The following is a 15420-nucleotide window of genomic DNA, read 5'->3' as shown; positions in this document are numbered from 1 at the left end:
AATACTTGACTTCTACCACATTACTCATCTCTGAATTATTATACACAACTGATTACTACATTGCCTCTATGTTACTCGCACTTACAAGTATTTCAATAAAATGTTATAAAGGGCGCAGACAAAAATTTGTTTGAATAAAAGTGCAAGCCGCATTATTGTTTACTGCGCGCGCTCAACCTGAATACGACTTTTTTACTTATATAAATAATCTAAACTAATATAAAATTGGAACTCTAAAAAACGGTCAGCAGAAAATTTCACCCAAAACGGACATAAAAATCTAAAAAAAATCACATTAATTACTAAAGTATTAGTTAAATATATTTTTTTCCTGAGGGCGTTATGACACTTTCCTGTGTGTCATAAGGCCCTCAAAAAAGTGACATAGCGCCTGCGGGCGTTATGACACTTTGAAGTGTGTCATAAGGCCCACGGGCCCTATGACACTTTTGAGTGTGTCATAACGCCCACGGGCGTTATGACACCGGGCGTTATGACATGCACCCCCTTAATATCGCAAAACTAATAATTTTTGCAACTTTTTGCACGTTTTTTCAAAAAAAGGACTTAAATCCAGCAACTTATAACCATAAAAAAAAAATTTTTTAAATAAAAAAACTATCTAAGTGGCTTTCATTAATCTTAAAAATTGATTTTATGGAAAGGGACAAGTCAAGTGAAAATCCTGGCTGCAAAGGGCTCAAATATAAAGAAGCTGGACCCCCGTTAAAGCTAAAATTGGCATCTGCTCTTAGATAATATTTCACTTTTCTTGTACATGTCAGCAATTTTTTTTTTTTACAAATTTTAAAAATTAACGTAAACCGAAATTATTTTACCATCTTACCAATACAAATACAAATTTTTTAAAATCCCTGCTAATTAATTTTAATATGCGGTGTGGGCGGTGGATGAAAGCAATGGTCCGATTCAAAAAGCAACAAAAACCGAAATTACACCTTTATCTATATAGTATATATAAAAAATTTCTAAATTGTATCTCTAAAACTAGAGTTTATGCCAAAAAATAGACTTTTTTCCCATAGTGGAGCGAAGAGTTGGGTGTTGAGATAAAAGGAATGAACAAACCACCAATATGCGATTCAGTAAATCTAGAGGGGAGAGAAATGGTTTTGGCACCTGAGGATGGACACATATTCATTTTCAATGCCTTAAACTTACCTGTAAACAACACGTGTGGAGAAGATATTACTGTTTCGGGGGCGTTAGCAATTAAATATGCAAACTGTTCGATCGAAATAAATGGCATAAAGTATGATGGCCAAGTTATGGAACATAAAGAGGACCATATAGTACTTACCACTACAATAAGTAAGCAGATACTTATAAATAACACCAAACAGGACTTAAACTTAGAAGTTTTACATCTTGAAGATATGAGAAACCTCAAAAAAGTAGTGTACATGGGAAAAGTACAGGAAACACATTTTTCCGTAATATATGGTATGCTGGTGCTTCTAGCGATAACGGTACTGGCAATATGGAGAATTAGAAAAACATAATTAATCTTCACACCCAATGCTTTTCTGCACAATGTCGCTTTGGATATATCACAGATGTGGCCATCGCTCCATTCATTACCCGTGCCTCTTCCAAGTGGACAGCGACCGGCAGCTAGCCGTTCGTTGTCCCACATAGGATTGACATAAGAAATGCAACATCAGCACAAGGCAGGATGTTGCTAAACGACACCCACTCAGCAGAGCTCCAGAAAACACTTTGTTAGCAATTACTCACCGAGACATACATAATTGTAAACACATAAAATTCTTTGGCGGAGGTTTGATTTGAATCTCAAGTCACAATAAAATTATTCCGTTTGGAACAACCAAAGCGAACACATCAACTCTTTATTAAAATCTTATCTGAATATTGGATGACTAAGAGGACCACTAACCATTGCATTCTATAACTCATGCACTATGGGGAATTTGACCACTTTTTTTGGCCAAAACCTTTAACAGAAGACCAATCTTCAATGTTACGTTTCAGGTATTTCAAAAGAGGCCGCCTCTTCTAACTTACAGTTGTTAGATCAGATGCTGTATTTTTGTTACCGGTCCAACACGAATATTTATTAAAGAAAACCAATTTTTAAATAGAGATACAAAGCGAGTCCAGCAGAGTACATCCATAAGGAATTCTCTTTAAAATGAATGTAGTCAGAAAATGCACCTTTTACGGTTCTTGGAGAAATTTTATTTTTTTTAGATCATAACCTCAAATTTAGCAAATGCCCCTTTGATTGCACTGTGGAAGAAAGATATCAATAGACTTTCATTTGAAATGTCTTCTAAAGTAAGGCAAAAACACTTATCGCTACCATTTGGCAATAAAAACGGACTTAAGAGGTTGTTAAAAGAAAAATAAAGCTATACCTGTATCAAACAAGAAAATGGGTGTGTCAAGCCTACGCACGACAGAAGTGCAACTTGCAGTATTCTCTCGTTTATCATTTCATTATCTCTTTTTTTCTATATTAGGTTAGGTTAGGTTAAATAATTCAAGGACATAGCATGGATTTGGCTTATTTCATATTTATTTATGTAAGTTTACATAGTTTACAAGATACACTCTTTCAAACCCTATACTAAGAAAAAATTTAGGAATTTTTAAGGCAGAAATAAATTCCAGAAAACATAGTCAAAAAACTTAAAAACATACAGCTGCGGTCAAAATAGTAGTAGTGTTGCCGCCCTGTGTATTTAAAAGTTTGTTGTTGTAATTGATCTTTTCCTGGTAATATTATATTGATTATAATTTTACTATTAGACTAATTGTATAAAAAAAGTTACAACATCAAAATTTTAAAAACACAGGGCGGCAGCACTACTACTATTTTGACCGCAGTTGTATACTTTTATGTTTTTTGACTATGTTTTCTAAAATTTGTTTCTCCGCAGCTGTATACTTTTATGTTTTTTGACTATGTTTTCTAAAATTTGTTTCTCCCTTAAAAAAAAATCCTAAAACTGTTCTAAGTATGGGGTTTGAAAGATAAAGAGTGTATCTTTTGTTTGCCTCTGAGAGCTCCGGAAAGTTGGCCAATTTCAGCATTTTTCGAACTTTGAGGTCCTTTTGCTAAGAAACATTGCGTAGTGGAACTTTTTGGAAAACGCAGTTTAACTTGGGAATTTGTAGAGAATCCGAAAATATAGCATCCATCAAGGTAAATTTTTTTTTTACATAGTCCTATGAAACGAATGCAGACGCACCACCTCTGACAAAACGCAGCTTGAACTTGGCCTCTGCTAAACTTCTAAAGTGTGTAATACTTCTATTTATTCCACATCTAGGAATATATAATTAAGCATTACATACTTATAGGTGTGACTTACGTCAAAGCTTCGTCGCTAAACTACTAAAAAGTGTAAAAGCTATATTGGTTCCCAGAAAGTCCGAGGTTCATTCCTCACCGAGTGCAGTGTGTTGAAATGCTAGACTGTTGAATTATAAACTCAATTAAGAAATTAGTTGTTGTTATTCACGTCTGAAAAATTGGGAAACAGATTGTTTCCAAACAGACAACCAATATAGCTTTCACACACTTTAGAAGTTTAGCGACGAAGCTTTGACGTAAAGTCACACCTTTAAGTATGTAATGCTTAATTACATATTCCTGGATGTGGTATAAATAGAAGTTTCAACGCTCAGCTCACATCCTCTTCTCTGGCTGATGAGGTAGCGTTGACGACCTATCGAAATTTGCAAATCCCAGAAAGTCCGAGGTTCACCCTTCACCGAGTGCAGTGTGTTGAAATGCCAAACTGTTGAATTATAAACTCAACTTCTAAAAAAGACCTCGAGTCCGCTAACGCAATCAATATTATTTATATCTCTTCACTCTACACGCGCTCGCGCATGGTGCAAATACATATATACTCATAAAATATAAATATATATAAAATATAAATATATATATATTTATGTGCAAATACATATATACACATAAAATACAAATATGAGCGCAGAGCGCGCTCAGAGCGAAGAGAAGAAAGCAGAGTACAAAGAGAACGTTGATAGGTAATAGGGAAGAGGAAGCGCCTAAGGAAGTTTCACTTCAAAAATGCTTGACATGTTACTAATAGTTTAAAAAAAAAGTTGCAACATTTTTTGAAATGGGCGAGATATAGCCACTTAATGGCTAAACTGGCAGCACTGCGTGTAGGCTAGCACATTCTCGACTTTTGCCACTTAATCTAAGCAAACGAAACTGGAGTCCGACTAGTGACCAAAATATTTATTAAAAAACCACCTAATTTAATATGTAACCTTATTTTTTTCTATTTTTAGTGATATTTCCGAAAAGTTTCGAGTACTGGAAGAATGGTCTTTATCCACTGAAGGAAGACCTGGTTGCTTGCTCCTCGGCTATGAAGCTTTTCGTGCTCTAATATTTTATCACCCACATAAATATCGAGGAAACGTGACTTCTACAGTAGAAAGCATTCGAGACAGAATAAAAAAATATCTATTACAACCTGGTAAAAAATACATTTAAAGTTTTCACCAGTACTTCCAGTGTGGGAGATGGCAGCTGTGAAAGGGATTTTTTTTTTTGTTTATATATATGCTTAATTTATTGAATATTCTCTATAATAAGACTAACAATAAGTATATCAAATCTTAAGAATATAACTTAGGTTACAGTCATGTAGACTGAATTTGGACTGACGGGTCCTAATATTTATAGCTGGGCTGGCAACCCAGGCAGCCCAGGTTCTTTGGGATCATTTGGATGCAGTGTGAGCTTATTATGGTAGGCGCTTTCTGCTTTGATAATTTATCTTGAACCGATCACTGTGGATGTTTTCATTGTGAGCGCTGAATGATGTCGACGTAGCTGTTGCTCGCATTTCCCCAAAGCTGAGAGCCGTAAGTTCAAATGGGCTTAAGGGTTGAGTTGTAGAGAAGAACTTTAAAGTGTAGACACAGGGATGACCGAGAGCTTATAATCCAGTGTACGCTGCTAGCTTTAAGTCTGAGGTGTACTTCCTTGCATTAAAAGTGCCTCCGCCAGGTTAGGCGTCTGTCGAGGTGGACTTCGAGATATGTTACATCTGCGTACTTTTCAAAGCTAGCGGGGGCACGATTGTCTATTAAGGGTAAACGTTATATGTTGTTCATTAATTTTGATACTCCAGTCTGATAGCCATTTTTCGACTACCACGAAATGATCAGCTAGTTGAGCTGTTGCTCTAGTTGGAATTCTCGAGCGGCTCAGTTTTGCGCTGCCGTCAGCAAATGTGGAGGTAGTCAGCCTCTCTTTCGTAGGAATGTCTGCTGTGTAAAGGACAATCAGGGTAGAGCCCAGTGCGCTACCTTGGGGGACTCCGACTTCAATGTTATACTAGTTGGGTGATGTTGCATCTCAACCTCTGTGGTAGAGGTACGACTCAAGTAACTTATGAGTGTTTTCTGGCAGAAATGTTATGATTTTATGCATAAGGCCTTCAAGCCATACTCGGCCGAATGCCTGAGACACGTCGAGGAATATCGCACTACAATATTCCCGATGTTCGAAAACTGTACGAATTTCGGATGTTATCCGGTTGACTTGCTTAATTGTCAAATTTGAAAAAGTACCCTCTCATTGAAAATCTGTATCTCTGAATCCGATTGGCTTCATGTCTTTTGCATTAATTCCTCTAAAACCTCTTCTTTCAAATTAAAATTTCTAAAACAAAAAGTTTTTAATTTCTTAAAATAAAAACAAATTAAGATCTAAAAATTTTTTTTTAACCATTGCCCCCACAAAAAATTTTTTTTTTGTTTAATACTTGCGCCATATTGTTAGTTACAATCGGTTTTTGTAAAAAGTTGGAGCCACTTTTAGTTTTTCCAATTTCGAACCGCGGCTTTTTTCTATGGAAAAACGTCGCAGCATGTAGATCTACTCTCTCACTCTTATCGGATCCTTATGGAATTCATGTTTTCTCATCGTTTACTAATCCTTTAACAATTGTTAATGATTAAAAGTTAAGTTTTAAGCCTTTTGACAATTTCTGAATGACAAAAAGTAAAAAGTCATTTTTTAATCTATTAAAAACTTACAATTATTTATTTAACCGTCTATTTAATAAACAAAAATTTAAATTTTTTTTATTTATTATTTTTTTGTATTATGTAATTTATTACACATTTTTAAATATATATTTTTTTAATTTTTTAAAAACATTTTTTAAATTTTACATTTTTTTATTTTTATTAAATAAATTTAATAAAAAAAATTATTTTTTTGTGGGGGCCATGGTTTAAAAATTTTTTTTAATCTTTTTTTGTTTTTATTTTTAAGAAATTGAAAACTTCTTTTTTTTAGAAATTTTATTTTGAAAAACGAGGTTTTAAAGGAATTAATGTAAAAGACATGAAGTCAATCGGATTCATATAACCGGAGATACAGATTTTCAATGAGAGGGTACTTTTTCAAATTGAACATTTTTTGGCAAGCCTAAAAAACTAAAAAAATTATTTATTTTCGGTCAAGTCCTGATACACGTGTTTACTTATTTTCCGAATAGTACGTGTAAAAAAAGTTTCAGGCAAATCAAACATGTGAAATTTTTTTTTGGTCAAATCCGTTCGGTTTTAAAAGAACGGCCCAAATATGGTGCCCTGCACGAGTATACTCGTAGAGGCCTTTTTCTCCGTTTTCAAAAAACAGCTCGAGTAAATCAGCTCACAAAAATTTTCAAATCAAATAGCTCAGCTCCTAAATTAATACAATGAGCTCCTCGACTCGTTCGAAAACAAAGGGCTCATGAAATCATAAGATCATGGAATCATAGGCTCATGGACTCATGGACTCGAGTAACTATTTAATTTTTTAATTTTGCTTTAATTTGGATAACGGATTTCTGTGCCTTTTCATGCAACCGCAATATCTTAAGATCAACTCGATTTAAAATGTTCTCCTCTTCATCAATTATTTTTGTAAAAATTAAAAGTAATGAAACGTTTCTCCCCCTGAAAATCGCTAAAAATAATTACCTACCCTCGATGAACCGCTATTTAAGCGTTTGCCAAAAAAAACCGCTTGTCGAGCATAGTTTTCTTGTAACCGTCTTTTCTTTTTGTTGATTCTTAAGAAATCGCGGTCCACCGAGGATAATAACGTGTTTAGCTTCGCACGAGAAACAAAGAATGTACTTTGCTTATCCTAAATGTTTGACATTAAGCCCTTGGAGCTATTTTTGTTCGAATAACGTGAGCTGTTTGTTCAGTTTGTTTTTTTGACATGAGCTACTCGAGCCGAACTGTTTGAAAGGGCTTATGGAATCATAGGCTCATAGGGAGACCTCTTCCTCGATGATTCCATGATCCCATGAGCTATGATTCCAAAGTTACAAACAAACAACTCAAGCTCAAGCTCATTTTAAACTCTACTCGTGCAGGGCTATAGTGCGTAAGCAGGCATTTTTATAGTAGTTTGGACAGGCACGATAGTAAGCTTATTGGTCTGTATGATGAGGGAATTGTGTGGTCTTTCCCAGGCTTTGGTATAATTATAGCCACACACTTTTTTCATTTTTTGGGGTAGTAGCCAAGATTTGTGATCCCGTTAAATAGCTTGCATAAGACATTCACTGCGCAGTTTGGACGCTCAATTATCATTTTTGGGGTTATTAGGTCGCCCCCCTGGAGCCCTCTTCGGTTTTAATTGCTTTCTCATGACATTAGCAATTTCAGGTGCTTGAAACAAAATCGGGTTAATTGCAATTTCAGTGCTAAGCGGCCGTAGTTGAAAAGAGTTTTTGGCGGCGTTTGGCTGAAATACATTTTGTAGGTGCAAAGTCGATGTTTCGGCTCTATCTGCGTGCCGAACTACTCGAGGAGTTCCTAATCGGAGTGACTGATTCTTTTGGAGAGCTTAAATTTGGGTGGGCTCTCCACAAAGGATGCTTTGTGCTGGTCGGCGACAGTCTCTCGATGTACCGGCGCTGCGCAAGCTCTTCTTCCTGCTTAAGGGTTTTTAATGTCATTAAAGTTATTCGATTTGCAAATTAGTTTTGTATTGGCTGCTACGCACAATCGTCTCTTCTGGTGTTGAGATTTTGGCTGATGCCACGAGTACCGACTTCAGGGCATCGGCACAGAAGTCGATGTCATTCTCGATGTCATTCTCATTGTTAAGCTGTGGTGTAAGCTCAATGTGGGAACTTACGTACTGTTTATACTTTAGCCAGTTAGTTTTATGCGAGGTCAGCCTGAAGGGGGTCTCGAATACTTTGGGGCTTTGAAGGAGAGTTATTAAAATAGGCGAGTGATCCAATGATTATTCCGATAGCAATTCGGCGCTTACTAAATTACTTGGGGTTACTTGGTCACAGCGAAGTCAATTAAGTCCGGAAGTTTTCTGGGGTCAGCTGGCCAATATGTGGGGTTGCCAGGGGAGACATAGTCGAGTTTGTTGCTCAAATTTATAATTGATTTATACAGTTGCCTTTCCTTGGGGGTCACGAGCCTTGAACCCCAGTGCGTGTGCTTGATTAGGATTCCGGTTCCTCCGTAGGCCTTGCCATCCGGATGATCTGTGTATACGGTATACCCTCTTATTTGGAAGTTGTATTTACTTGTGAGATGCGTTTTCGCCAGCAGCATAACATCTAGTTGGTTGTCATTGAGGAATTGAGTTATTTCAAGTTTGTGCCGTGAAACGCCATTGAAATTCCACATGGATATTCGAAGGCAAGGCATAGATTATTTAGATTGTTGGGATGTGAGCAATTTAATTAAAATCTTTTGATTTTGCATAAGGGGTTGAATTAGTGTTTTCGTGAAAGACATAAATTCCATCATACCCTGTTGTAGAGTCAGCATCATGGTTTCGATGCTGTCTGGAATTTGTCCTATTGCTTGCTGAGGTGTTATTATACTTTGCTCGGAGCATTGAGCTTGTGGGATTCCCGTCTGGTTGGCAAGTCCGGTTTTTAGGGCACTGGCGTATGAAACTCCTCCATTTGTGTTTAGGGGCCCAAATGAAGATCTGGCTGCTTTCGCAAAGAAAACATCAGGGGTGGCTTTGGATTGCACGTATGCATTTTGTACATTCTGGGAGCGTGCATATTAAGCTTGTTGAAACTGACTCTTCAGCTTATAGACCGGGCAGCCTCTGTAGATTGCGGTATGGATTTCTCCACAGTTAGGTCTTCTTTTCTTGCAGAGCACGGTTCGGAGTTGTGGAAGCCTCCACAAGCTACGCAGACTGATCGAAACCCGCAGTTGTTTCTGGTGTGTCATCTTGGCAGTTTATGCATTGCTTATACGGTTTTTCAACAGTAATCCTTCTATGCAACAGGAATTGCAGTTTGTAGATCGGGTGCACTTCATTTTCCTTCAAGGCTCTGCTTTCTGGGTCCAGCTCGACCTTAAAGAGTGGTTGCCTAAAAAACTAAAAAAATTATTTATTTTCGGTCAAGTCCTGATACACGTGTTTACTTATTTTCCGAATAGTACGTGTAAAAAAAGTTTCAGGCTAATCAAACATGTGAAATTTTTTTTTGGTCAAATCCGTTCGGTTTTAAAAGAACGGCCCAAATATGGTGCCCTGCACGAGTATACTCGTAGAGGCCTTTTTCTCCGTTTTCAAAAAACAGCTCGAGTAAATCAGCTCACAAAAATTTTCAAATCGAATAGCTCAGCTCCTAAATTAATACAATGAGCTCCTCGACTCGTTCGAAAACAAAGGGCTCATGAAATCATAAGATCATGGAATCATAGGCTCATGGACTCATGGACTCGAGTAACTATTTAATTTTTTAATTTTGCTTTAATTTGGATAACGGATTTCTGTGCCTTTTCATGCAACCGCAATATCTTAAGATCAACTCGATTTAAAATGTTCTCCTCTTCATCAATTATTTTTGTAAAAATTAAAAGTAATGAAACGTTTCTCCCCCTGAAAATCGCTAAAAATAATTACCTACCCTCGATGAACCGCTATTTTTTTAAGCGTTTGCCAAAAAAAACCGCTTGTCGAGCATAGATTTCTTGTAACCGTCTTTTCTTTTTGTTGATTCTTAAGAAATCGCGGTCCACCGAGGATAATAACGTGTTTAGCTTCGAACGAGAAACAAGGAATGTACTTTGCTTATCCTAAATGTTTGACATTAAGCCCTTCGAGCTATTTTTGTTCGAATAACGTGAGCTGTTTGTTCAGTTTGTTTTTTTGACATGAGCTACTCGAGCCGAACTGTTTGAAAGGGCTTATGGAATCATAGGCTCATAGGGAGACCTCTTCCTCGATGATTCCATGATCCCATGAGCTATGATTCCAAAGTCACAAACAAACAGCTCAAGCTCAAGCTCATTTTAAACTCTACTCGTGCAGGGCTATAGTGCGTAAGCAGGCATTTTTATAGTAGTTTGGACAGGCACGATAGTAAGCTTATTGGTCTGTATGATGAGGGAATTGTGTGGTCTTTCCCAGGCTTTGGTATAATTATAGCCACACACTTTTTTCATTTTTTGGGGTAGTAGCCAAGATTTGTGATCCCGTTAAATAGCTTGCATAAGACATTCACTGCGCAGTTTGGACGCTCAATTATTATTTTTGGGGTTATTAGGTCGCCCCCCTGGAGCCTTCTTCGGTTTTAATTGCTTTCTAATGACATTAGCAATTTCAGGTGCTTGAAACAAAATCGGGTTAATTGCAATTTCAGTGCTAAGCGGCCGTAGTTGAAAAGAGTTTTTGGCGGCGTTTGGCTGAAATACATTTTGTAGGTGCAAAGTCGATGTTTCGGCTCTGTCTGCGTGCCGAACTACTCGAGGAGTTTCTAATCGGAGTGACTGATTCTTTTGGAGAGCTTAAATTTGGGTGGGCTCTCCACAAAGGATGCTTTGTGCTGGTCGGCGACAGTCTCTCGATGTACCGGCGCTGCGCAAGCTCTTCTTCCTGCTTAAGGGTTTTTAATGTCATTAAAGTTGTTCGATTTGCAAATTAGTTTTGTATTGGCTGCTACGCACAATCGTCTCTTCTGGTGTTGAGATTTTGGCTGATGCCACGAGTACCGACTTCAGGGCATCGGCACAGAAGTCGATGTCATTCTCGATGTCATTCTCATTGTTAAGCTGTGGTGTAAGCTCAATGTGGGAACTTACGTACTGTTTATACTTTAGCCAGTTAGTTTTATGCGAGGTCAGCCTGAAGGGGGTCTCGAATACTTTGGGGCTTTGAAGGAGAGTTATTAAAATAGGCGAGTGATCCAATGATTATTCCGATAGCAATTTACTTGTGAGATGCGTTTTTGCCAGCAGCATAACATCTAGTTGGTTGTCATTGAGGAATTGAGTTATTTCAAGTTTGTGCCGTGAAACGCCATTGAAATTCCACATGGATATTCGAAGGCAAGGCATAGATTATTTAGATTGTTGGGATGTGAGCAATTTAATTAAAATCTTTTGATTTTGCATAAGGGGTTGAATTAGTGTTTTCGTGAAAGACATAAATTCCATCATACCCTGTTGTAGAGTCAGCATCATGGTTTCGATGCTGTCTGGAATTTGTCCTATTGCTTGCTGAGGTGTTATTATACTTTGCTCGGAGCATTGAGCTTGTGGGATTCCCGTCTGGTTGGCAAGTCCGGTTTTTAGGGCACTGGCGTATGAAACTCCTCCATTTGTGTTTAGGGGCACGTATGCATTTTGTACATTCTGGGAGCGTGCATATTAAGCTTGTTGAAACTGACTCTTCAGCTTATAGACCGGGCAGCCTCTGTAGATTGCGGTATGGATTTCTCCACAGTTAGGTCTTCTTTTCTTGCAGAGCACGGTTCGGAGTTGTGGAAGCCTCCACAAGCTACGCAGACTGATCGAAACCCGCAGTTGTTTCTGGTGTGTCATCTTGGCAGTTTATGCATTGCTTATACGGTTTTTCAACAGTAATCCTTCTATGCAACAGGAATTGCAGTTTGTAGATCGGGTGCACTTCATTTTCCTTCAAGGCTCTGCTTTCTGGGTCCAGCTCGACCTTAAAGAGTGGTTGCGGCTTTTTATTTCTGTTGAAAATATTAATAATATTATTTGCTAGAAATCCTTTTTCTTTCAGTGCCTCTATTATCTCATTTTTGGATACGTCGGGCTCTATGCCCGTACTTGCAAGCCCTTGCTACTCTGGAGCTGGTATGTGTAGTAGGGTTTCTTAGCCTCGTCTAGGTATGTGGTTACAGCTCTGAATTAATCTTCAGTTTTGGCTTGAAGCTTGGTTTCGCCTATATTCCCTTAAAGTTGAATGCAATTTAATTTAAATAACATCTTGTTATTCATTTGTCCTATGCTATCGACTTAAAACACTTTTAAAAACGCTTTTGCATTCGTCACAAAATAATAATTTTACAATTTTTATACCCGTTACTCGTAGATATATATTGTATTCGTGCAAAAGTATGTAACAGGGAGAAGGAAGCGTTTCCGACCCTATAAAGTATATATATTCTTGATCAGGGTCACTAACCGTGTCGATATAGCCATGTCCGTCTGTCCGTCCGTCTCTAACGCCCACAATCGCCCACTAACAATTTTAAAATGTGTTTGGCGCCCACACCTTTAAAGATTTCCAAGAAGTATAAATGCAATTTTGTTGTGTATACTTTTACTTATCGAAATGTAGAAGATATTTTTCAAATCGGCCCATTCAATAAAAAGTTATATGCAATCAAACAAATGGTATATATCTATCTCCCTCGCACTCCCTTTAGCCGAGTTACGGGTATTAGATAGTCGGGACAACAACCCGACTCTCTCTTGTTATACCCTTGTAGAGGGTATTATAATTTCAGTCAGATGTTTGCAACGCAGTGAAGGAGACGTTTCCGACCACATAAAGTATATATATTCTTGATCAGCACCAATAGCCGAGTATATCTAGCCATGTCCGTCTGTCCGTCTGTCTGTCTGTCCGTCTGTCTGTCTGTCCGTCTGTCCGTCTGTCCGTTTCTATGCGAACTAGTCTCTCAGTTTTAAAGCTATCGCGATGAAACTTTCCCGAAAGTCTTCTTTCTATTGCAGGTAGTACATATGTCGGAGCGAGCCGGATCGGACCACTATATCTTAAGGCTCCCATTGGAAAATTCAAACAAATATAAGAAAATTCATTGTAACTTTGTAGGAAGTAGGCGTTTTGATTCTTGACTACTTAAAAACAAAATTGGAATTCCTGGAACTGCACCGAATAAGCATTACTTTATCTACAAGGGTATATAAGCTTCGGCTGGCCGAAGGTAGCTTCCTTTCTTGTTTTTGTTTGAAAATGTTAGTTATTTGAAAAAAAATTTAATTTTCGGGGAAATCGTTTTCCACATTATCGATCTTCACACACAGCTGAAACTTTCCACAGCTGTCATTTCTCGAACTTCAATACGCAAAATATTTATATGACAGAAAATACATTACGATATTAATATTTTCAGGTGCGGATATAGTAGTTTGTGATGAAGGTCACGTTATTAAAAACAGCCGATCATCCATAAGTCTAGCGGTCGCAAAAGTGAAAACGCAAAAACGTATTATATTAACTGGAACTCCAATCCAAAATAATTTAAAAGAATGTAAGTTTTGTATATGACCAGCAGGGTCAGTAGCCCGCAGCTTCGCCTAAAATTGAAAATTAAGCATACCTTTATATTTGCTTTTTATTTTAAATTTTAAAAATTCCTTATTTTTAGCTTATAAGACGAGAAAAGATTTTATCATAACATTTTTCTTTAACTTCCGCAAAAACAACAGTCGTAAATATTGCCTTTCTTCATTAATAACAGAAAAAGCCCATAATCAAGACATCTGTGGGTCATCACGTCATTACGGCACCAATTTCACCCTCGTGTGCGAATTGTCCGGAATCAAGTGGCAGACACCGTCTGTCGATAAGAATCGCAGATTTACCACCGCAGAAATCGATCCCAAGACAAGGAACAGCACACACCTGATGGACAGGAAAACTTTGACTATATTGAATGCCCAGAAGTCAGATTCCGGTACATACACGTGTGTAACTACAGATAATTTCCAGCTTATCACACAATATGTCAGCTACATCCCCAAAGTAAATTATTTGCGCCAACATAAGCCAAAGGAAGCCAAGCTTGCTGCCGATTGCGCTGCACAGGAAGAAGCAGAGATTGCTTGCGATCTACGCTGGCATGGGGTTCCGCGTGTGGAAGGCAAAAACCTCAAAACACTTTTCCATAAACCACCACCGAAAATAAGATAGATTTTCCTACCCGCCAAGCGGTCAGCTCTATCGTGGATCCGGTAATTATTATTAGAATGGATCACGTGCGCGAAAAGGCATTATTATTACGAGCAATTGGGTCATACCGGCGTTTTGTAGTCCGCCGGCGTTTTGTAGTCCGCCGGTATGACCCAATTAAGCTTTATATACTTAAATGAACAGCTGATAAAATCAAAATATGAGTTGTTTAAAGTCAAGAAGCAAAGGCGACTAACAGCAGTTTTCACTCGGCGCGGAGAAGTAGCTGAGTGCAGGAGAGAATGCTGACTAAGAAAATTGAAGAATTTGGATATTTGTTCGTAAATTCGTGCGTAGATGTTATATGTATTTCAGAAACATGGTTTGTCCCGAATTTATGTGATATGATAGTGTCGTGCGATGGATACAATCTTTTTCGTGCAGATCGTGACAGTCACGGTGGAGGAGTCGCAATTCATGTCAGCAGTAAATTAGCTACCAAGTCCATATGTAAACATCCTGAGAACAGTGCAATGGAATACTTATTTCTGGAAATTAACAGCCGAAATAAATCCGAAAAAATATTAATTGGGTGTACATATCCGTCTCATTTTAATGTCAACTGCGATGATCTCATCAACTTGCTCTCAAATGGCTCAGTTAATTACTGTAATATCATTTTAGCAGGTGATTTCAATAGTGATGTCCTAAGAGAAACCCATATGAAAAAGAGCATTGAATGACTAGGAATAAACCTGGTGAACTCATCCTTTCCAACACATTTTACCAAAAAACAAGACGAAACGCTATAGTCGGGTTGGTGTCCCGACTATCTAATACCCGTCACTCAGCTAAAGGGAGTGCGAACGCTGTACTGGATAGTGCGAGGGAGATAGATATATAAATTTAGATTCCGTATAACTTTTTAATGAATGGTCCGATTTGAAAAAATGTCTTCTACATTTCGATAGGTATAAAGGTATTTATACTTCTCGGAAATCTTTAAAGATGTGGGCGCAGGACCCATTTTAAAATCGTTAGTGGGCGATTGTGGGCGTTAGAGGGGGCGTGGCGCTCAGCTAAAATAAACTTGCGCTGCGTAGGAAGCCAAAGAATATGTGTGGGAAATCTCAACCTTCTAGCTTTTGTAGTTTCTGAGATCTCAGCGTTCATACAGACGGAGAGACGGATATGGCTAGATCGACTCGTCTAGT

The 15420-nt window shown here is 37.9% G+C and overlaps 1 protein-coding gene across 1 annotated transcript in view; it reads left to right on the top strand.

The window, feature by feature from the left end:
• The window catches only part of LOC138912734 (transcriptional regulator ATRX homolog), a 1213613-nt gene that overhangs the window by 328362 nt on the left and 869831 nt on the right, over nucleotides 1–15420 (top strand). The window contains exons 6-7 of the mRNA XM_070213992.1: nucleotides 4315–4505; nucleotides 13428–13565. Of these exons, the coding sequence (XP_070070093.1) occupies nucleotides 4315–4505; nucleotides 13428–13565 (329 nt within the window). The remainder of the gene's footprint in view (nucleotides 1–4314; nucleotides 4506–13427; nucleotides 13566–15420) is intronic.

The sequence above is a fragment of the Drosophila takahashii genome, chromosome 2R (genome assembly GCF_030179915.1).
Source record: "Drosophila takahashii strain IR98-3 E-12201 chromosome 2R, DtakHiC1v2, whole genome shotgun sequence".
In the NCBI taxonomy this organism is placed as follows: domain Eukaryota; kingdom Metazoa; phylum Arthropoda; class Insecta; order Diptera; family Drosophilidae; genus Drosophila; species Drosophila takahashii.
Note: the sequence above shows the minus strand (reverse complement) of the source record. Positions and strands in the feature narration are given on the sequence as shown.